This window comes from Nanorana parkeri, unplaced genomic scaffold (assembly GCF_000935625.1).
Source record: "Nanorana parkeri isolate BGI_ZX_2015 unplaced genomic scaffold, ASM93562v1 scaffold990, whole genome shotgun sequence".
NCBI lineage: Eukaryota > Metazoa > Chordata > Amphibia > Anura > Dicroglossidae > Nanorana > Nanorana parkeri.
Genome location: NW_017307258.1, coordinates 73,256 through 98,390, shown reverse-complemented (window position 1 = coordinate 98,390; position 25,135 = coordinate 73,256). Strand labels below are relative to the sequence as shown.

Sequence of the window (25,135 nt, the reverse complement as noted above, 5' to 3'; positions counted from 1 at the left end):
GGCCCCCCCCCCCCCCCCCACAATGCAAGGGTTAACTGCTCATTTGTGTCTAGGTTAAAAGAAAAACAAAGTTATACTCACCCGAAGCTCTGGGACGGCTTCTTCTTTGACCGTTCCCTCCAACGCCTCTCCCCCTCCTCTGCAGCGGTCTAAGGTCCCATAAATCATCAATGTCTATATACAGTGTATAGATGTGAGGACGCTGAGGAAGATTACAATGCTGCAGGGAGGGGGAGACAGGCTGGAGAGAGCACTGACAGCTGATCAGCTCGGAGCTTCCACTTAGTATATCTTTGTTATTTTAGCACCTAGACACAAACGAGCACTTAACCCTTGCAGTGCGGGGGTATCCCCACTGCAAGGGTTAATAAAAAAAATGTCTTCTTTGAATGTATTTTTAACCAGTTGACATCCGCGGTGTTAAACCCCCTTCCCATCCAGGCCATTTTTCAGTATTCAGCGCTGCGGTACTTTAACTGACATTTATTCTGTCATGCAGCGCTGTACTGAAATGATGGGACACCCCACATTTGATCTCGCAAATTCAGGATTTAGAAGTTCCCGAGGGTACTCTGTTGGTGGGTTTGGATGTGGAGGCCTTATATTCATCCATTCCGCACTCTAGAGGACTGGAAATGATTGAAAGATTTCTAGCCACTCTGGGTTTAGCTGAAGGTATGCACAATGGCTTCCTATTGCGACTCCTCGAGTTTGTACTGACCCATAATGCGTTTCTTTTCAATAACCATTATTATTTACAGACACAGGGCACTGCCATGGGCACTAAGTGTGCACCCTCCTACGCAAATCTATACTTGGGCGGTTGGGAACAGGAGCTATGGGCCAGGGAGGACTTATCGATGTACCTGTGCCATGTATTGTCCTGGCACAGGTACATAGATGATATCCTGATCCTATGGACAGGGGGAGATGAACTTTTGAGAGACTTTGTAGACATTCTAAACTTTAATGACTATAATCTTAAATTTACCCTAACATTAGATGACAGTTAGTTACCCTTCCTAGACATTCTGGTGTGCAAGGATACAAAGGGGGTCCTGTACACCAGTCTGTACAGGAAGGATACAGCAGGGAATGCTATCCTTGAGGCAAGTAGTGCCCATCCAGAAAGTCTGAAGAACAGTATCCCGTATGGCCAGTATTTGAGAGTCAGGAGGAACTGTACGAGTGATGCTGACTTTGAAAGGGAAGCTCAAAATTTGAGGATTAGACTACGGGCAAGAGGTTATTCCAACAAAATACTCAAAAAATCCTACCAGCGAGTGATGGCAGGACCAAAAATGCATAAAAACGGGAATATATCTAAATTGAAATCTAATAAAAAAGATAAAGAAGACCCCCTTGTGAGACTAATTTTGACCTATAACAACCAGCATAAAGTAATAGCAAAAATCCTTCAGAAGCATTGGCACTGCCTAACTAGGGACTCGAGGATCGTGAAATTTTTGGACGTTAAACCCACTATTACTTATCGACGTTGTCCCTCCCTAAAGGATAAATTGACGAGCAGTGACTTTGTTAGAGGAAGTGGTAATTGCTGTAAATATCGAGGAACCTTCCAATGTCAAAAATGCAAATTCTGTCGCTTTGTCCAGTCTGGCACTGAGATTATCACCCCTCGGGGAAAACGTTTCAAAGCGCGTCATTTTGTCAACTGCGAGACAAAGGGTGTCATTTACTTGATGCTATGCAAGTGTGACATGTTCTACGTTGGGAAAACAAAACGAATGTTCAAGAATAGGATCTCGGATCATCTGACAGACATATCGGCCAGAGATCTGAGGTCTCCTATTGTGAGACATTTTGTGGATACACATAACGGACAGATCGACAGACTTCGCTTTTTTGCGTTGGACAGGGTACACCAACCCAGACGTGGAGGGGATTGGGACAAATCTCTTCTACAAAGGGAATGTAGATGGATCCATCAAACAGAATCTCATGAGGCCCCTGGGCTGAATGATATGATCAATTTTAGTTGCTATCTCTAAAGTCAATCGGTATATCAAACATGATGCCTCTTATTGTGATAATTAGAATGTATTTACACTGTATTTCTTTATATGGGCATTTTCCCGGGTTTTAAAATAAAATTAAATAAAGAATAATGGACATACCTAGCCAGATCGAACAATGTGAAAGACCCTTGGGGTTTCGGATGACGCCGGTTCACAATGGACAATAATTTTCAATGTAAACGTAGGTTATCTATTATGTAAGTTTCTATGGATTAATTTATGTCAACATTCACTGAATGAGAATTCATTTTTGGAGGTATCACTCCGCAGAGATACACACAGATTTTTTCTTTAAAATGATATAACCAATTAAATTTATGAATTTAATATTTAGCATATAGTCCATTTTTGAACCGGCATATCCCTGACCCCACTGGAAAAAAGTTTGGTTTATGTATTCCTCTCTCTTCTGTTAGGGGAATCTCGGATTCAGAGAGCCCCTTTATGTCACATTTTTTAATACACACTGTATGTGATTATAGGGTTAAACGGATAGGGAGGACTAAAGTGCATCATCCACTATATATATTTGGTTATGTATATGTCTGTAGAATGGAGGGTTAGGAACCTGGGCAGTGCATATAATTATGGCCTTACAGGTGCCAATATACTAGATTTGTTTTTGTTGTATAAAACGAATAGCCTCGGATCATGGGTCGGGGCATGACCGTGTGAGAACTGGATTCAAATTAGCCTTAATGAACTGGCTATTTAACACACCTTCAAGAGACACCTACTACACGCCCCTCTGAGGAAGCCCCGTGTGATCGGGGGGAAACGCGTCAGGGTAACGTGTGTGTGAAAGCTTCCCTGGATACCCGTAGCAGATCCGTATGCGGCTAGCTAAACGACACTGCTTCTGAAGTCAAGGGATGGAACTTATACTATCGGGACGTTGTCCGATGTGCAGCAGCTGATCAGCCTACACAGCCTGCACAATCCTGACTGAGGATTGAGAGTCACTGCCACTCGATCTCGTTCGACTTTGGGCTTTACTACATCACGGGCTCACCGCATGTTTCATTCAGCTGCGCGGCCGCACAAGCTTGGAATTTCGTCGATTGTTCCCGTCACGGTTTGGAAGCTAAATTTGTGGGCAAGTGTTGAGCACTGATTAGTGGGTGGAGAGGCATCCCCAAGACCCGCTTTTTACCCAACGAAGTCGGATTTTCTGGAAATGCCACTGAGCAGTTTCGTTCCACGGCAAGCTATACATTAGCACGGGATTCTAGGAGGATTGTCCACCACTTTGGGTCTTAAGTGACGTGAGTAAGCCCAGATACTAAGTATCCACATTGGATTGTGGCTACTGCACTTGCACCAGTGACTATCTGCCGCTTAAGCTACTATACTTATCGGGTTATCCTATGGGAAGTCATTTTTAAGTGTTTTTAAATGTCTTGTTGAAGGTGTTTCAATGTGTTTATTCTGTTACTATTAAATTGTGATACTTATACATACTCCATATGTGTAAACCTGTTTATTAGATCAGCTCCTATTAGGGATTTCTGTGCATAGGGGACTTTCTAGTGTAACTAAGTTTTATTGAAACCCTGGAGTTTGGTTTTTCACTTTAGCTGTATTTTGCCTAGCTCCCTTTGTTCCCCGTAGTTTTTGATGAAATGTAGGAAAACCAGATTAAAAAAAAAAAATCTTTCAATTAGCTAATTATTTTTAATTCTATAAGCTGGCTATATGTGTGGTTATTTTTTTGTACATTTCAATTACCGGGTATTGTAAATATAATTGCAAGTAATTTCAAGTTAGTCGGCGGATGGCCAACGCCTTGTCATATGAACAAAAGCATGGATGCCGGCACTCCAATAGCTGATTAAGTACGTCTGTTTATTAACGTACGTGCTGCATAACAAATACACTTAATGCTAAGTGTATTTGTTATGCAGCACACACGTTAATAAATAGACGCACTTAATCAGCTATTGGAGTGCCGGTGTCCATGCTTTTGTTCATAGGATACGTGACCATGCACATCATCTCTGGGGAGGAAAATGCCTTTCCTTGAGATCTTATGAGATTACAGATGAGATTTCCCAGCAATACACTGCTGATGTAACCTTCCCAGGATGCAACTCTTTGACACATAATTTGAACCAGGAAGTAGATTAAAAACAAGTTTGTTTAAAGGAGAACTATGGGGTTAGTGTTTTTCCCCATAGTTCTCCTATGGGTCACGGGACATATACTAGCGTCCTCCCGTGAGCCAAAGCTACAGCTAGCGGTATACTGAGACCGCCACAGCCGAGACGGATCCCGACATTACTGTCGAGATCCACCCAGCTGCGTGACAGCGGGCTCTGCCTATCTAGAGGTAGAGCAAGCTGTACCCTCCCCCATCCATTCCTTTAGTCAGCGCTGGAGGATCGGAGCAGGGAGGGGGGTGAATCCCTGCAGGGAGCCATGAGTGAGCGAGCGATGGTATGTGTTCGCTCATGTCCCGATCTATTGAGCCGACGTGTGACAGTTTCATTGTCACACATCAGCTCGAACTATGAGGCTGAGTGAAAAGCACTCACCTCATAGTTCTCCTTTAACTAATGAATGTAAGATGGTTTTAAATCAGCATGCTTCTTCTAGGAGGTATAAACAAACACATCGCATTCACTATGAGCCCTTGACTGTGGTGACTGAATTAGCATTTTTTATTTTATTTGCACCAGGTTCTCCAGCGGGTAACACACTTCCTGTCCTAAAAGCAACAATGCTCAGTCACTGTACTGTATCTTTGGAGGAGCAGCATTGTCATCCTAGGATTGGAAGCTTGTTACGACTGCAGAATACCTTCTCCTATATTATGGAGAAGAGAGGGAGTTATTCTATAGTTTTAACATGTTATTCAACAAAATGCATCATCATGAATTATCACATGATAACACGTATGTTGATTTGCTATACGAGCATCTCATATTTAAAGGAGAACTATGGGGTTAGGGCTTTTCCTAAGGGTAACGGGAGGACACAAACTAGCGTCATCCCATCACCCTAAGCTCAGTACTGAGCTTAGGGTGATGGGAGGACGCAGCTGAAACGGATCCTGACAATTATGTCTGGATCCACCCAGCTGCTTGAGTGACAGCTGACTCTGCCTACCTAGAGGCAGAGCCAGGTGTACCCGCCCCCTCCCCTGTCTGTTCCGCCAGTCAGCGCCGTGATGGATCGGACAGGGGAGGGGGGAATCCAGTCCCTCCCCTGTCAAGGCTCTCTGCAGTGACAGAATCGAGAAGTGCCCGAGTGCCGGTATGTGTTCGCTCACTTCCCGATCTACTGAGCCGACCTGTGACAGTTTCATTGTCACAGGTCGGCTAGAACTATGAGGATGAGTGAAAATCACTCACCTCATAGTTGTCCTTTAAGTATGTATTTTTATCTATAATTATACAGGTAAAGGTGTGACTGTGTTCTTCCTTAATCTAATGTTGTGTGAATGCAGTCTAACAAAATCAGAAGATAACTCTAATAGGTCGTATTAATGACCATTGAGTCAGATGTGTGGAGCTTTTGCAAAACCTCTTGTATTGTGAGGTCATGCTAACATATACTTTTTGATAATTAGATTCTTCATTTCCGATTGATATATTCAACTGCTCTGAAGGAAAATCAAGTAATTATTTTTCTTTTCAAAGTAATGTATTCTTTGTAGCGAACTTGTTAACCTGGCCACCTTTCACTTACAGTGCATAATGTAGCCATGGTTTATCTCTCAAGGCCATCATTGTTCATCTAAGCAGCTTCATCTTTATCTGATCAGCTGTGCAGTTACAAACTCTGGTACATGTCATGTTTGTAATGTAATAGACTTGTTATTTTATGTGTTCCTTAAACAGGACCTGTACTGTAGAAGCTATGGCCAAAAAGAGCAAGCAGAGGGCGCATGATTAGTTATCAATATTGTCTGTAGGCTTCTTAAGCTGATCTTTTCCCCATTAAGTATTAAACATGCCTTGTTCTGCTCTGTATCAATAATATCCCCTTCACACACCATACTAATGTACCCCAGAATCCAATGGGTGCTGGTGGAAGGCACCACAGTATACAATCAAGAAGATATGTTGTCTGCACACCATTCTGCTTCAGAATATCATCTTTATTCATATTCCTTCAGCTTGACATATGGATGCAATGTTTCGGACCCTCACAGGGCCCCTTTGGCAAGAAAAGTGTGGACACCTAGATTGTTCTGGCCTGTGTATTTTAATTGTTTACTTTTAGGGGCTTCTGGGAAATATTAGGGGTCTAAAGAGACCCCTGATATTTCCATTTTAAAATAGAAAAAGAGATTGAGAACACAGAGTCCACAATCTCTTTTTCTGCAGCCCCTGTTATAAATGAACAGGAAGCCTCTATACTGAGTGTTCCTGTTCATTCATAACTTGTGGACATAGTGTGTTTAGTATATCCACAATCATGAATGAACAGGAAGTGATGTAGATCACTTCCCATTCATTCATAATTGAGGACACAGTAAACATACTCTGTCCTCAATTATTTACAAACACTCAGTGATCACTGGTTGCTGAGTGTTTTCACCCGCTCTCTATCCTGGATCTGATGTCACATTAGGCTGAGTGAGCGGTTCGCGGAGAAGATCTCCCCCACACCGGCGGCTTCCTGTGACAGCTGTCTCTGCCCCCACACCGCCGCTCTCCTGATCTGTGACAGGAGGCTGACCGGTTTGGGAGGAAAAACGCCGGCCACACCTCCTGCAGCGCTTGGCATCCTGTGACAATTTATCTCCTCCCCGCTGGGACACAGAACAGTGCCTGGGGGGGGGCGTATTGGTGCATCCGATACTAGTAAAAGAATACCAGTATCGAGAGCTATACAGGGGCAATGATTGCTGACCTCCTTCTACAAATACTATTTTCTGGGTTAATGACCAGCAACATAAATGATAATCAGAAAAGTTGGAGTTATGTGATAACAACCTGATCTGCATGAAGGTTCTGGATGAGTAATCAAGGAAGTAAGAAAAACAATGGATCAGCGTGACGGCCACAAAAATGTCATCAATTGCAGCCTCCATGTTTTCACCGCATAGGTTTCTTTTAAGGAGGTCTCAATTATTCCTACACATTTGGGCAAATTCAAATTGTAGGGGAATCTCTCCAACAGTATTACAATCCGCAGTGCAACATCTGACAAAGGCTCCAACCCCTTCTCTCTATATATAAAACAGATATTTAAGTGTGACTTTAAGGCACATAAGCACTGTGTGTGAGCCAGACAGAAATACCCGTTTCCACTTCCAGGCAATGGCAAAAACTGTCAAGACTGGGCTTGCCTCTTCTTCTTACAGTGAACATTTCAAACTTTTAAAAGTCCTTGACACCAGAAGGTAACTGCTTTTACCTGTATAAACCAAAAAAAGCTTTCTCTATGCCCCTCCCTGATTAAGTTTAACTTTGCATCTGGGTTCTAACCTTCCCTAACTTCAGTCAGATCCACTGTTACCACCACGTGTCTAGTAAGAGTTCCCTTACTGCTCATTGTAAAGTGGGAATGGTGGAGAACCCATGTTGGGGTTTTACTGTTGTCTGTGCTTCATTAGAGAGATTTCCTCCCAATTCATGTCCTGCTGAGAATTTTGTAACAGACAGGAAGTGAGGAAAACCCAGCTTTTTTTTTTTTATAGTGGGGGAAATCTACAACCTCTGTCAGATTTGATTTCTTTGTGTCTCTGTTGCAGATTTTTTTTACTTCCTGAGAAAACCATTATCGGTCAGAAACTAAATAAAGTCCCTCTAACAGACCTCTAGATAGTAAAAAGCAGACAGGGGTCCTAATCCTTCCCCATTTTGAAGAAGACTATTTTTTCCTGATGCCCCACTCAGCGCAATGAGCTGGGCAGAGAGGGAGAGAGATAAACCAATGTGAAACTACGAGTTCCAATTAAAGAGGACCTGTCATGTAAATTGGCTATCACATAGGGGGCTTCTTAGCCCCCCTGTAATAGCAATAAAGTTGTGTAAAAAGAAAAAAGTAATACAAAAATGAATGAATCATTAAAAAAAATAAAGCATTAAAAAAGAAAACAATTTTTTTAAAGTCCCCGCCCCCCACATATACACGCAGATATGCGTCGGGTGTGCCTATGTGCGAAAACGACGATTGCACCTATTGTGCCGCACATGTTACATATCGCCGCAAACGTCGGAGTGAGAGCGATAATTTTAGGGCCATTAATCACTGATAACACTAAACTGATGAGCAGTGAAAGCGTTTTAAGCGTCGCCTATGGCCCTATGGGCGTTTTTTTGCGATTTTGCGGGCGCAAGCAATTTTAAGGCTTGAGATGTTTGGTGTCTATTTACCCGACGTGATCCCGACTTTTATGGGGTTTTTTTACATTTACGGTACTTTTTTCACGATATAGTAAAAAAAATAACATTCCCCAGTGGTGATTATATACCTCCAAAAGAAAGCTCTATCTGTCCCCAAAAAATTTTAACATAAATTGCAAGACTATAGTCCGGTCAAGCTGACTGGTGACATTTTTGACTGACTGGTGAGACACCCTAACATTTTTCAAGCTGACCTCCGCACTGCGTCACATTACTGACATCCGCATTGCGTCACATTACTGACCTTCGCACCTCTGCACTCTGCGTTACATTACTGACTTCCACACTGCGTCACATTACTGACCTCCGCACTGCGTTACATTACTGACCTCAGCACTCTGCGTTTATTATTATCGCTCCCTCCGCCCTTCTGCTGGGCCTGGCCGGCCGCACCGAACAATCGGGACCCAAAGCAGAGGCTGCACTGTAGTCAGGCAAATTAGGCGGCCATCTCAACCCACGCAGGGGCTTTGCAGCTGCCTAATTTGTGTGAATACAGACCACCCAAGGCTGGCAGCGGTGGAAATATCCCAGAAGGAAGGCCAGGTGAGTGCGTTGTACCGCGGGGGAGAGCCAGGGGGGCAGTGGACACATAGGCAGTGACTTTATTCATTGAGCATGTGGGGGATAAAATGTTTCACCAAAGTAATATATTGTTTGCTAATCTCCGATACATCTTCTAATATGAGGAAAGGATCCAGTGACCTGCTTACAGGGTGCGGTATGATAGGTTTCCATTGTCTTCCAACACTTTTATCTCCAGCATATGTTTTATTGGCTGGCTTGAGAGCCTTCAAAGGATAATATAAGTAGTGTTGTGCTATTGTGATAGTGAGATAAAACTCTGAAAATCTCAGGCATTGGACCAGAAAACCTGAAAATGAATTACAGAAGGTACAACACATAACATTTATTCTTGTTTTCTAGCAAGTTAATACATTTAAACATCATTTAACTCTTTCGATTTATTTCAGTATAATATTATAATGTCTCAGTATAATCTAGGGCTGCACTTTTGATGCACTTTAATAGTAACAATGTTACATAGTAGTTGAGGTTTAATAAAGACACAGGTCCATCAAGTTCAACCTTTGTGTGTGACTGTGCAATGTGTATGCGCGTATACGAGTCCCCATGTGATCCTGTTTTTAAGTGTACCTGTACCCCTGTATGTTACGGTCTCTGAGGAAGGTGTCTAAATGCTTTTTGAATAATTCAATGCTCTCAGCTGATACCACTGCTTGTGGCAGAGAGTTCCAGACTTTAACGGCTCTAACTGTAAAGAAGACCCTGCACCCCTTGTGATTAAATATTTTCTCCACCAATTTTAGATGGTGGCCTTTAGTCTTTGTTATGGAGTTTACTGTAAAAAGTTTATTGCTGATGTTATAGAGTTATAAAATCTGCGCTTATGGGTTATATTAAAATACTATTACAAAGCTGCTGCGCTATGGACACTAAGGTCAAGAATGGTTGAAATTTTGAGTGTGCAGCGCTAAGGATCAATACTAACAACAGGGCTCAAAATTTCCACTCGCCTGCTCGCACAGATGCTAGGAACTTGGACCTATTGATCATACTGTTTACTCTTAACAACATCGTGGTGAGTGCGCACCCCATAGGGGGTAAACGTGGACACTTACACACTCGCCTGCTCGCACAGATGCTAGGAACTTGGACCTATTGATCATACTGTTTACTCTTAACAACATCGTGGTGAGTGCGCACCCCATAGGGGGTAAACGTGGACACTTACACACTCGCCTGCTCGCACAGATGCTAGGAACTTGGACCTATTGATCATACTGTTTACTCTTAACAACATCGTGGTGAGTGCGCACCCCATAGGGGGTAAACGTGGACACTTACACACGGTGTGGGCAGTATGTTGTGCAAGCACCTTTTGGACTTTTTTCATTTGTATAGTTATATACTTTTTATTCACTTTGGACTGAATCACTGTTATTGTTCATCACTTTATGTTTGATTGAAAACCATCTATAAGTGTCTAAAATTTGTTATTTCAATCAGCACACCAGTTTGTTATGTATTTGGCAGCTGTGCTCACAGCATCATTTCATTTTGTTGCACTTATAAAATATTGTTATAATTACTAGGAAGATATTGATTCACGTGGTGACATTGAGGTCACATAAAATTTGTTGCACACAGACCTTATTGCATAGGCATTGGGCCTTCCTGTATATATTGTTCACTGAGACATTAATACATTGGACACTTTAGTTTATTGCTGATGTTGCCATCACCACCAAACATTTTGTACATCAAAATCATGTCCCCTCTTAATTGCCTCACTTCCAGCATGAACATGTTTAAATGTAGTAACCTTGTCTCATAGCTTTGGTCCTCCAGACCCTTAATTAGTTTTGTTGCCCTTCTCTGGTCTCTCTCTAGCTCAAGGACATCTTTTCTGTGGATTGGTGACCAAAACTGGACCGCATACTCCAGATGAGGCCGAACCAGTGATCTATAAAGTGGCACAGCTGAAATTTAGTGTTACATTCAGTCTTGCACAGTTGTGTAGGTTCCTTTCCCATGTGAGATTCTTACAGTGTATATTAGATGCTGCAGATACAGTCTGCCTCATTTCCTGCCTAGAGGACATCCAGTCTCATCTAGCACTTTCCTCACTGTCCTTGGCCTACCTTTTTCATTCAATGGATTTCAGTTCTTTGAGTCATCAAGACTCAGCATCTTGTGTGGTTGTTACCTCAGGCACTCTGCAGGGAAATGTAGTCTGCCCAAAAATGCCCATTTCTCCAGACTGACACCCACACAATAAAGCATTTTGATATTTGCATGACTCCTCCCAAAAGCCAGCCTACATCATGGCTGAATAATCTAGGATGGCGTACCAAGGCAGGCACTGTATGTTTCAGGAAGCTATGTAAAACATGCTGGCACCTCCCACCAGCCATGATCTGCCTTACATAGCACCACACAGAGACCAGGTGATTATGTCCCTTGGTCTCTGTGCTAAAACAAGATATGTAATCAGATATGTAATAAAAATGGAAAGGTTTTATTTAATGATGTCATTATCATTTTAATCAGGGGGAAAGAAGGAAGCCCAAAAGGCAAAATATAGGTAGCAAAACCAGGTACAGCAACTGAATAAGCACCAGAACATGGACTCAGTGTCCCTAAATTACCTGCAGGGAAGGCATTAGCAGTCCTACAGTTCACTGATGACATTTGCCTGCTAGTGACACTAATAAAGCTCACTGGAAACAGAAAAAGACCTCCCCATTTTTATTACAAGCATACTTTAAATTAGGTCCTTGGTCTATCACTGTGGTATATTTAGGTCATAAGCCCCCATTTCCCCCCTTGTCAGTTTTCTTTTCTTATAAAGGAGGCTTGGAGCTAACTTAATTTTATATTTTTTTCTCTCTCTGATTTTAGGTATTCTCTGAAAAACTATTTTTCATGACAAAATCCCACACATGAATCGTGTTCTGTTTTTTCAACAAAATTTACCAGTTGTTTGTACTGGCATTTGCTTTGTATCAACAAGGATCTTTGTTGGCCATCCTTGTATGGCACATCATGGAGAGATAAATATAGTGGTACTCTGTTTCATTTCACTAAAATACATTTCTGTGAACAGTTCTTTCAAAATGGGAAAAACAGACAGTTTCTGATAATTACATTTCTAAGTCGGTTATAAAAATTGTCTTATGTAATTGTAATACAAACACCCTTGAGACTTCTTTTTTTATTTATGGAGTGTTCAGTTTGGATGGATTAAGGACTATATTTGTAAAGAACAGAACAAACCTTTTGAAATAAGTTTGTCATTTTCCTGAAATGAAGCAAAGCTATTCTTTGTATTAAGTAGGTCATGTAGTTTTGTTGATATAACATATGATGTTAAGGTTTTTGTTGTTGGTTGTTGTTTTTTTGGGGCTTTTTTTAGTTGTATTCACTATTTTATCTTTAGATTTTCAAATTAAAATGTTCACATACATATCATATAGCTTTGTGGCTATTATTGCTTGAAATAATTTAACCTCTTGAAAGTATTTTATTTCTCTTATTGATGAATATTTTTTACTTCTGAGTCTTTATTTTATATCTATCAAAATGTCTCATTGTTGCGATTTGCAAAGTCTTACAGAAGTTATCAAAGAACAGTAACCTGTTTGATTTTTTTGTTTAAATTGTCCTTTGCATCTTAACCCTAGTAATGAGCGAAATTGATAGTTTTCATTTCCTAGCAATGTTGCCAAAAATCAGGAGATTTCAGCCAAGTTTTACCAAACTGAAATCAATGGGTAAGGCAACATTAGGATGTTTTTTGGTGTTTTTAAGAGCTCCTGAGAGGTTATAGAAGCTCATGCCCACTACTCTGGACCCCTTCATGTGCCAACAATTGGCCCCTAGTAGCTTTGTTGTTTTACTTTTTTTTCGGGAGAAAAAACTGTGAAAAAAGTAAAATAGAACATTTAAACAATAGTACTTAAATAATCAAATACATAATATCAAATAATCGATTACAAAATCAAAAAGTGAAAAACGCAAATTAGGAGAACACACAAATAATCGAAACTACCCTAAAAACACTCTTTTTAAATAAAGAAAAAAGGAGATAATTTTTTTCTACAATACCTAGGAGCTTAAAAAGTGAAATTGAGAGATTTGACTTTTGCAAAAATTCACTTCGGCAAAATGTATTTCTTCGAGGTCACCTCTATATAAACACTACAAAAATCGATAAAATAGTGTGTATTTGATAAATGAATATGATCTTTGTGATAAAATCTTTAGTAAATTGAAAAAAATATTTTTGAATTATTAAAATGAGGAAATACTTTAGTGTAACAAAAATACCTCATTCATTATGCTTCAGTGTTTTGATTTGTGATTTTCTTAAATGTCATGCTTATGGGTCCATAAAGTTCACGATTATGTCTTGCATATTTCTGTGGCTATTTACATGTAGAACAGTACAGTCAGCATCTTGCAGAGGAAATTGTACACACCTCATGAGCCTTGTGACTCCGTTTGTCAGGAACGCAGGCTGTTCCGGACTCTGAGGCCAGCGCAGGGACGGCCCCGTCATCGGCGTCTAGTTGCTAGGCGACGGGCGGCCGTTCCGCAGCGCTCCTCCTCTCCTTCTCACAGGCAGTGTGACGCGACGGACGAGGCCCGGCGGCGTCCCGTTGCTAGGAGACGCTCGGGTCGGGTCTCGTCTCCGGCTCCGCCCCCAACAATTGCCTCTGCCTATTTAAACTGAGGCTGAACACTTGCTCGACGTTCTAGCAAAATAGTACGTCGAGCAAGCTATTAGGACCCCTCATCTTGAGCAGAGACCCTGTGACCAGCCTCTGGAACCATTGATCCATCGATCCAGCCTCCAGCTACCCCCAGCACCAAGGAACAGTTACACTTCCCCTGACTGGACTCTCACCAAACAGCAAGTATATCACTGCCATACTATATACAGGGGAAGTGTTGGTACTGCCACCTTGTGGGGAAGTCTCATATTGCATCCTCTCTGCTCTTCTGCTATCTGCTCCATTATTGCTGCTTATCCATAGTTGTTGTCACCTGCATGTAACTCATATTGGGCTTAGTGACGTTAACTGGCTCTCTCCTCAAACACTGCTGCACCATATACCCTGGACTGTTAATTCCTCAACCATATGAGATAGACCAGTTCAGTCCTTAGTGAAGTAACTAAGGCATCGAACTACAAATCACAACACGGCCCCAATACTATATAATTGAGGGCGTGACTATACAACACGAATCCAACTCAATGCTCCCAGGATAAATGGTGTATGATGTGTAAGGGGTTCCAACTCCACTCTGGCCTAAAATGTGGAATATAACATGGGTGCAAAAATTGAAAAAAGGGCCTCAGTCATGAAGGGGTTAAAGTGTTACCGTGAACCTCACTCCTGAACCATTTCCACTTACCTCCGCAGCTGAGATCCAACACTCGCCATCGTGCTCGCAGGAATCGTTACACCGTTATGGAAATGGAAACCTCTATTCTGCTCACTAGCTCAGCTCTTGGTTAGGTAGGCTGCACATCACATTGGCCCACCAATAGTTATGTGTAGGAGGGGGGAGACTAGAGTGCGTCTTTGAAGCCAGGTCACTGTTTACATAATAAGAGCATTGGGATTTAGAGATCCTGTGCAGCTCTAGCAACTTAAAGTATGTACAGGCATCTCTAGGTTCACTTTATTGACCTCCATACAATTCTAGTACAGAACAAACCATTTGGAGAGCCTGATGTTTTTCAAGGCTGTGTATAACTTGAGTTGCTCAGAGGTACACCGACTTCTATTAAATGTCTGAGTCATAGTACTAGTCTTTAACTAGAGCCGATGCGGCATTGCATTCAGATATCAGAATATCAGTCTGATCATGATTTAGTGCATGGGCGCTGGTGAGGCCGCTCTCGACAAAAACGTGGTGTCTCTAGCAAGGGGTCCAGATTTGAGGATTTATGTGTATAAATTCTACAAACAGTCTGAGACCCCAAAAAACTTCTTCAGGGCTTAAACTTAATGGATAATCATGAGGACTCACACACAAATCTCCAAGTGTTACTGTATAGGCTTATAGCCAAAAACAGCAAAAGAGACAGCAAGTGGCAGTTTTTATGTTTATTATGTCAAAGGCAGTCATGCCTTATCCTCTCAACAAATGGTTGCTGGGTTCTATATGCCCCGTGGGATTCTGTTATGTAATAGCACATGCTTATACAGTGGTAAGAAATCATTAATTCTTATAACCAGCTGTGACAACTATTATTGGGAACACAATGCTGTTTATGTATCCAGCTACTCCCTAACTATTAATTTTGTACATAGCATGGACATCATCTAATTTGTATGATGGAACACTGGTAGAATCAGCATGTGAAATTATGATTTTAACACACCAAGTACCTGATTTAAAGATTTCTGAGATTAGTCAAAGGAGCAAGGTGTAACCAGTCTATCTTGGTGTGGTATGACTTCAATAATAGAAATTCTTAATAATTGTTCTGGGTTATGGCACTCTGAAGTACTTTGCTTCTTTGCTGTATAGAGAATAAGCCCATTATGTCCTATTCTTAAGCTTGCTTTGGGGAAACCTATAACAATAAATGTTACTTATTAAAGCCAAAGCTCCCATGTAGTGCTGGAGCCTTTTCCTTATACTCGCAAGCAGTTATAGTTTTAGAACAGGCAGTTTGCCGATGTTTGCTGTGCCCCAGAACTAAAAACATCTGGGAGTGCTGGAATGGATTCTAGGCTGTGATAGGTAAAAGCCTATCATTACAGCTTCTCCTTCCTGTGCTAGCTTGTTATTCGTGCATGCTATTGTGCCAATATTAACTGAACTTGTCTAAGATCTATCTAAAGATAATCCAGATTTATAAAATTTACATTCGTGAACTTTTCACCACAGCATTTATCTGACACAATTTACTTTAAAAAACTTGGACAAAACTATATATAGTATATGTAAACACAAGCACTAAAATGTCATATCTAAATTAACATATTAACCTCCCTGGCGGTATGATTTTTTCTTCCTTTTTTTCGTTCTATGTGTTTTCGTGTATTTTTCTCGTTTTTTTTCTCGTTTTTTTAAACTTTTGAATCTCCCACCAGTTCTGCCCCCCTGCGGCGTGGACGCTAGCAAGGGACGGAACTCGGAAGACGAGTGCCGGCCGGAGGACACAGCGCGGCTCGAGGGACAAGGTAGGAGACGCGCTGTGTATTCCCTTGGGGTTACCGCTTATGGTACAGAAAATTAACCCCGAGCCACACTCGGGAATACCGCCAAGGAGGTTAATGGTCCAATGATGCTGCTATGAAAATCCTTGTTCATACACTCAGGCATTTCCTTTTATGGGGTGACAACACTCTGTTCGTGTCTCCTGGTTGTACTCCTGCATTGTCATCTTGTTTCACGGGCATCTAATGGAGTCCACAAGTGCCTATTTTAATATTTATCACACAGGCATGGTTCATTGTCACCATCAAGGAACTCAGCCATTCTGTAACAGCTGTAGAAATGTTTTTATAATATTTTATAATAATATATCTAATTAAATGGTACATACCTTTTCCTACATTTGACAGTAAAGATGTAAGTGCTTACTTTTCTTCTCTCATTATAACTGATAGAATAAAATAGTTATGCATGATTAAATATAGTCCAAAAAGCAATGCTGCTCCTGGCTGGTCTACAAGTCTTTGCCCAAAGAAGGTGCCAGTAGGGATGCACCTATACTGTTTTTATGGTTTCGAGTACGAGTACTGATATTTACCGGTATTTCCGCTAGCATGGAGCCGCCTTCCTGGGCAATCAGAGCTGGCTTCTTGATTGCCTGGGAAGCAGGCTCCATGTTTGGCCAGCTTGATGCTTATTGGAGCCAACCAGGAAGCTGGGAAGCAGGTAATTACCCGCCCCCTGGCTTCCTGATTGTCCGGGAAGCAGGTTCCATGCTGATTGGTTGGGAAGCAAACTTCCCAGCCAAACAGCATGGGGTCAGCTTCCTGGCCACTGAGGAAGCTGGTTGGCAAGTCATTACCCGCTGCCCGGCCTTTTGATTGGCCGGGAGGCCGGCTCCATGTTCCCTCGCAGTACTGCCGATCAGAGGATATCTCTCTCTATCTGGAAGTTCTGGTATCAGGGGTAAGTATCGAAGCATTTGGGCGAGCATGAGTACTTGCCCAAATACTCCGTATCGGCACTGAGTTTTGGAGTTCCACCATTTTTTTGTTATCAATACATGTTAAAATATATATTGGAGGTGTTGCATCTTTTATCATTTTAGCTCCATTGGGAAGTTCCTGTACCCGTTGCTGAAGGGGGATGGAAGGTAGAGAGCAGGAATGAGCGTCTCCTTCATTTTCCACATTTCTTTCTGTGGTTAACTAAGATAAAGTTTTGTATTTTCAGGAACTTAGGAATATAGTGGAGGTATTTGGGCACCCCCATAAGGTTAAGAACTGTATCATAATTACAAACATTGACATCTGTGTCACAATTTATTGTAAAGTATGGGGATATTGATAGAAACAAAGACTGGCTTCTCACTAAAGAACTGATTTTTCAGATAGGCAGTAGCCATTTTAGCTTCTTCAAGGGAATAATGTGTCTTCCTAATTGCTAATTCTGCTAATTCTGTGTCTTCCTTTGCAGAAAAAATCCAGTGCACTTTCAGGAGTTCAGTCATCCTGGTGACAGTGATTACCTTGACGTGGAGAGTGGAAGTCAGGATGACAATGATGACAGGCCAGAGTGTCCCTACGGTACTGATTGTTACAGGTAAGAACAAAGCTCCCGTACAGTTTTATATACTTTGACAAAATAATGCCTCATTACCTGCTCAGCTCTGTTTAGCAGCTGGCAATAGGAATGACTGCAATCTGTGAATCTTCAACTTCTGTCACAGGATGTGCAGGGATATTGCTGGTATTGTTCTTAAATATGTAATGCCAGTACTTTTTTATGTCTTGTGTGGTGCCTTGTCTTGGAAACAAAGGCAGTCACATAATCAAGGTTTCTTTTTCTATAATAGTTATCCTCCTTTCTTTGTTTGGAATACTTTACCATACCCACGGTGGTTATTCAACTAATTGCAACTAAACATTTGATGCAGAGAATACTGGACTTGGAGATCATTTACAAAGCATTCTACACAATGAAGAAAGTACTTAACAACCTTTAACTATTTTGTGCAGTACATTGTAGCTTTAGCTGTTTCGTTTTCCAAGGTAAACTATAATAGTTTTGAGTCAGTTTTCCCACAGCTCTAGGGGTTACTTAAGAAGACCGAATGGGGGACAGTGCCTGTTTTTAAGCATGTTTCGTCTCATTAAAATATCTGCCCGAGCCATCAGATGAGGGACACTTTTTTTTTTAGCAGAGGTGTTAAAGAGATAGAGGGAAAACTGTGAGAAAACAACTTAAAACTCCACCTGCTGATTTAGCCACTTCATCTCCGTTGCATTTTTTGTTCAAATGTCTCCATGTTCAAAAGTCTGCATTTTGGGCTAGAAAATTACATAAAACCTATGTATGTGCGCAGGGCAACAGGGGTGCTTTTACATTTATTTTAAATTTATTTTAATATAATATATACATTTTAACACTTTTTTTGTTTACTTAACTTTATTGCTATCACAAGTAAGATAACAAGCCCCCTATGTGATAGCATTGGGCAGGTGACAGGTACTGTTTATGGGGACATCAGGGGTCTATTAGACCCCCTAATGTATCATCTTCTCTAGCCAAACAAACACAGGACTGTGCTTGAACAGCTTTTCCCCCCCACTTTTAAGCAAGGATTTTGACAGCTCTGGACCAGGAAATGCTTAGAGCTGAGTGCTTCCAGGTTTACACTCTGCAGAGCACATCAGGGAACAGATATTGCTTTATGTCCTTCCATTCACCGTCCTGACTGTTTGTAGTGGTCTTGTGCTCCTAGGAGGAGGGGAAGAGCCCAGGAACCACGGAGGGATTCCAGCAGGGTGAGGGGAGGAGCTGGGGGCAGCCACAAGTCGTTCTAATTTTTTTTATTTTCTGGACTATATAACAAAAATTTTAAAAGCAGGACATTTTTGGGAGTGAAGTTCATCCTTAGTTCAGTTTGACATTTATTGCACAAAATTAAAGAAGACATCTATTAACATGTAAATTATTACCTAATTTAATTTATTGATCAGTGCACTATATTTATGAATTCAGCCATTGTCTAACCTTTATGGAAGAGGCAATTTTTTTCCCATGTATCAGTCTTACATTGCATTCTATACAGCTTTTCAGATAGTTCTCTCTTTAGCATTCCCTGCACTAATTAAGGTAGCAGTTTTTTTTAACCTGTGATTCAAGGACTAAAGCACTCCATAGTTACCTTAGACAAGAGACAATTAATCTGCCTTTAACCTTTTTAACTTTAAATGTGCTCCCTGGTAATTTGATAATATATTTTGTAAACAGGAAAGTCCTGAAACGGGACTACCCTAAATTTATATTTTCTCATCTGGCGCTACATGCATCTGAAGGTGTACTTCGAATTAACATTAATTTCAACTCTGTTAAAGGAGAATCATGAGGTGAGTGCTTTTCACTCACCTCGTAGTTCTAGCCGACCTGTGACAATGAGACTGTCACAGGTCGGCTCAGTAGATCGGGAAGTGAGCGAACACATACCGGCGTTCGCTCACTTCTCGATCCTGCCACAGCTCTCTGCCGTAACAGGGGAGTAGCTGGATTCCCCCCTCCCCGCACCGATCCTCCAGCGCTGGCTGGCGGAACGGACGGGCGAGGGGGCGGGTACAGCTGGCTCTGCCTCTAGATAGGCAGAGCCAGCTGTCACTCACGCAGCTGGGCGGATCCCGACATAATTGTCGGCATCCGCTTCAGCTGCGGCGTTTCAGTATACCGCAAGCTGTATCTCGCGGTATACTGACCTTAGGGTGACTGGAGGACGCTAGTTTGTGTCCTCCCGTTACCCTAAGGAGAACTATGGGGAAAAGTCCTAACCCCATAGTTCCCCTTTAAGCAGTTTAAGTGTATCTAAACCCAAATACAGTATATTGCAGCTAGCCAGTCCTGATACAGATGTGGTGACTGCATTCTTTTCCTTTTTTCAGGCAGGTTTTCCCTTTATTTTTACCTGGTGAACCTGGCAGTAATGTACCTCTTCTCCTAGGGTGACAACGCTCACTTACCATACTGTATCTATGGTGGATCACCATTGTCATTCTAGAACTGTAAGTGTGTGTGAGGGCTATAGAATCATCCAAGGTGGATTGGGAAAGGCTAATAACAGACTGCAGAGTAAATATGACACAGGGCAGGACTGGATTTTGAAAGGATCAACAGGATCATTGAAGTAATGACCAATTGGGACAGCCCGGAAACTGGCATTTTCAGCAAGAAATTAGTGACACCCTTGCTTTATTTCTTTTTGTTTTAAGCAGTGTTTATCCAAGTTTTGTGTAGTAAGGAACCTATGTCACTCTCTGACAGTCTTCTTTGTAACACATGTAATGGCATTAAAACGCAGCAGTGAAAATATTTTTTTTTAATGCAACTCTGTACTCAAAATAAATAATTAAAAGTATTTTCCTTATTATCCATTGAAGAACACAGGACGTCTATTAAAGTGAGGTTATACTTCCACCTACAGGTGGTTGGGACACTGGCAAACAGAAAAAGTTGTAGGTCAACCCCCATATACCCCTCCCTTACCCAGCATGCCTCATTTCTTTGCTACTTTCCTAGGGGCTTGGATGCCTTTTTTTCAGCTCTGCTTGAAAAAGTATAACTTATATCTTGCTAAACTTTGTGACTTAAATCAAGATTATTTTCATACTGCTGGTGTTTTCCTCAGTGACTTCAATCAAGATTTCTTTCAGTACCTCTGCTTGAGCTGGTCTCTACATAGCAGCAATCAGCAGCTCCTCAAAAACTAGCTTTGAAGGCTATACTTGGACTGATCTCTGAGGAAATGCATAGGGGAATCTTGCTCTGTGTTTAAAACGCTGATGATTCTACAAAGGAATATCTGACTCTGTTGCCTTTCGAGCAACGTCTCTTTCTGGACATGCTCTTGGCACTGTCATTATCAATGCCACCAACAGCCAGGGCATGCCCTTGCCTCAACACTGGAGGTCTGTGGAAAGGTCACAGCCGTCCCCCCCCTTCCTTATTCTAAATCTTCTACTGCAACCATTGCCTATGACATTCAGAACCTGCCTCTAACGTAGACTGCAGTGCTTACAGCCCGAGGTTTTCCCACTCTTCTGGTAATCCTCCTGTATGAAGGTGCACCCCTATTTCTTCAAGTGGAGGGCTGTTTTGTTCATTCAGTTGGGTCCTTGGCCAGTTTACCTCCCAGTGTCTGGGTACTTCTGCAACTGTCCCTCATCAATTTTCTTGCATTTAAAGCAGAACTCTGAGCAAACTTTGTATTAACCTTTGCAATGGGACTACCCCTACACTGCATGGGTTAACTGCTCAATTTCGTCTAGGGACTACAATAAAAAGGTTATACTCACCCAATCCTCCAAAGCCTGCTTGCACTTAGACCGGTCCATCCAGCCTCACTCACCCCAGATGACAGGCTGGGTGGAGTGCCGTGAAAGCTGGCTTGCTCTGAGGCTTGGGTGAGTATTACTTTTTTATTTTAGTCCTTAGATGAAAACAAGCACATTTTGCCTGGATTTGTTCTTTAACTCTTAACCTCATCCTAACCTGCAACCTTCATGTAGCACTCAATAACGATAAAACTTAAAGCGATGGACCTTCAGCACTTGCTGAACTTTTCAGCACAATTTTTACAGTACACAGCAGCGATCCGGATGTGGGATAAACATTAGAAGTGATCCCCCCCCCATCACTTGACAAGAACATTTCTGCCTCTAGTTCTAGTTTCATGCTTGTTGTAATACTTAAACCTCTAAGACCTAATCTGAATCCCCTATCCTAAGCTATTTGTTTAATGGGAGGACATTAATGGGAGCACATTAAGCCAAATATGTGCTGCAGAACTTTACTTTAAGTGCATCTGCACTTCCAGTTTTCAGTTTTCTCTTTGTCCTTTAAGAAGCAATGTCACCGGTTGCTTGTTTTTCATACAAGGACTGTACATTTTCTTTCATATCGTTTTCGCTAGTCTTTGTCACTTTGCTATTTCAGTTCAGTGTGTCCTTATTAGGGGATAGTTGCGAACTGTATAATAAAAGATGAAAGCCCATCCTGTAATTATGAAGAACTTGAAGTCCATCCTCTGGACTTTAATTCTGCAGTTGGCACATTGACAGAGGTCTGTTGAATTGACAGGTGGATTGATCTCAGATTTTGAATTTAGATATATTTACAGCACGTAAGGAAATTTAAAGGGATAATAGTAGTCTATGTTTTATATACTGGCCACATCCACATTATTTATGCATCTATTATATAAAACTATATGGCACCATATAGTTTTATATAATAATTGTTATGAATATATGGTACTCGTGTATGTTGGTAGCTTGATTATCTTTGACTGATTTCTTGGCACAGGAGCTATTGGGTTGCATTATTTATACATCAGTGTTTGTTTTTTTTAAATATGATTGGAATTTGTAATTATACATTTGCATATTTTTATAAGATGCAATGCCTGTTGGCTCTGTTTTTTATTTGATGCAAACAACAACAACAAAAATATTTTTTAATCTGAAATATTCATCCAATTAATGTTTTTTAATGCTCCAAAATCATGAAATTATGAAAGAAAAATTGTTCAATATACCACAAAAGCTACAACCACATTAAAAAAACACACACATTGGTAACATTGGGATTGGAAAATGTGGACACATACTTAAATTTTTTGATAAGTCTATTGAATGTCAAACCTTAGGACCTCTCTACTTTTACACCGTATAATGAAGTAGATGAGTGGGGTGTTATTTTAGGTTAAAAGAAAGATATATATATATAGGGACAGGTTTCACTTTATAGACTTTAGAAACCAATTTTCAGACAGGCAATGCAATCTGGCACTTTCAGTCTCTGTTATGTCTGTGCACACGGATCAGCTTCTGGTGCCTAATGTTATAGGCACACATACAGCCTGTATATACATCTGTGGTGGATACATGATGTAATGCACTCATGGATTAAAGTCACCATAAACTCTGCAGAGAGCCACATGCTGATATGAACTCTCTTGTGCTGTGTGTACATTATATCCACTGTTAATGATAGAGCTAAAATTGCTCACTGTTTGTACACCCTGATGCTTGACTTCAATATTGGATGGGCCTGGTGCTGAGATCGTTCTATAGAGATGTTTTTTTGTTCACACCTATGCAATTACTTTTACAGATATAGAAAATGAGCCTGCCTGTGTGCACCACCTTGGAATTACAATATGCCCTCTTATATTCATTATTTTGTGATAAGGTTAGCAATGTAGCTAAGCTTCTCTAAATCCCAATAATATCATTCCATACTATTGTATTGCATAGTAAATCAGTCTTATAAGCCTGAGATCCTCTTCTAAATTGAAAGTGCTCTATTATGATGATTCTGTTGGAGATAGATAAGTAGAGCTGCAGCTAACGATTATTTTCAAAATCGATTAGTTAGCCGATTATTAAGTTCGATTAATCGGATAAAAAATTAAATAAAATACATTTTAAAAATGGCTCCAGCGATAGCACTACTAGTTTGTATTGAGATTGTAGTCCATCACAGGAGCAAGCTTGGATTGGTGGAAGTAAAAAAGAAAAAAAAAGTGTGGCGTGCAATATAGTGAAATGTAAAATTATACAGCAATGAATGCAGAATGGCACCGGCTATAGAGGACTACAAAACCCAGCAATAGTACATTATACAGCAGAATACCACCAGCTATAGAGGAATATAACAAATCCCAGATATAGTACATTATAGCTGACGGTATTCTGCATTGCTCTGTATAATGTACTATTGATGTTTTAAGTGATAGCTAATTTAGATGCTTGCTTCATGTATGTCAAACCATAAATTTTGTTCAAGTTTATAACCCTCTACCCCCTTATCTGTACTTCAAGTAACCCCCCTGCCTTTCTTCTTTTTTTTTTTTTAAAGTTTTGCACCTTGGCTAACAGATATAGTATTTAAGCAACCAAAATCCCATCTACAGCTCACTGCAGATCATTGCTTCCTCCCTCCCCTCAACCCACCCACCCTTAGAATACCACCAGCTATAGAGGAATACATCAAATCCCAGCAATACATTATACATACAGTGTATAATGTATTGCTGGGATTTGTATTCCTCTATAACTGATGGAACATTGCTCCGTATAATATACAGCACAATGTACCATCAGCCATAGAGGAATACAAATCCCAGCAATACATTATAGAGCACCATGTGTGGGAAAGTGCAGACTTACCTGAGCAGTCTTCCAGCAACTTGCTTCTGAGATCGGGCCTGTCTATTGTCAGGTGTCATCCCCCCACACCTGCTCCTCCTTACCTCTTCTCCCCGCGTCCCTGTGCCGATCGTGGATGTGGGCGCGCGGTGATCGTGAGGCGGGGAGGATGTGTGGAGCTTGGATGCGGGTGGGTCTGACAGTGGCGAGCGTGAGGTGGGGAGGAGGTGCGGCGCGCAGTGTGTGTGGAGCCGTGAACAGGGCCAACTAATAGGAAGCCAATTAATCGATGATTGAAAAAGTTGACAACTTTTTCAATAATCGATTTAGTCAATTAGTTGTTGCAGCCCTATAGATAAGCATTCTGCAGTCAGGGACAGAGTTGGGTTAGGGATATGGGAGCAGTTGCTATTGCTGATTTATGCTATTGCGACACCATAATACGGTTTGTCATTCCCAGTGATACCCAATTTTCAGTTTCTTGCAATCTTTTTTTTCATATGACAAATGGAAAAGAACAGGGTACATCTGCCTAGCAAATAGAATGGCATTTCACCTTTCTTCTGGCTTAACACCATGGCTGAAAAAAATGTGAAAAGCAAAGGGACTACTTGGATGGTTAGGCAGAAGCAGCCTTCCAGCTAAAGCCACATTAGCCCCTTAGTTGTGGCATTAGGTTAAAAGTAGTAATGGAGTCAGTGGATGACTTCCGTAGGTCTCAGGGCAGTATTTGCTTTGACCTTTTTTAGCTTTTTCTACAAGTAGTCAGCGTGGAGAGGGGATTTGCTAAGTGTATTTGTAGCCTAAACCGTATATACAGTATGTGTGTGTGTGT

General features: G+C 41.2%; 1 protein-coding gene across 1 annotated transcript in view; it reads left to right on the top strand.

Annotated features, from left to right (window-relative positions):
* The window catches only part of LOC108795647 (aprataxin and PNK-like factor), a 54,114-nt gene that overhangs the window by 11,663 nt on the left and 17,316 nt on the right, over positions 1 to 25,135 (top strand). Inside the window, exon 4 of the mRNA XM_018566936.1 lies at positions 17,579 to 17,704. Within this exon, the coding sequence (XP_018422438.1) occupies positions 17,579 to 17,704 (126 nt within the window). The remainder of the gene's footprint in view (positions 1 to 17,578; positions 17,705 to 25,135) is intronic.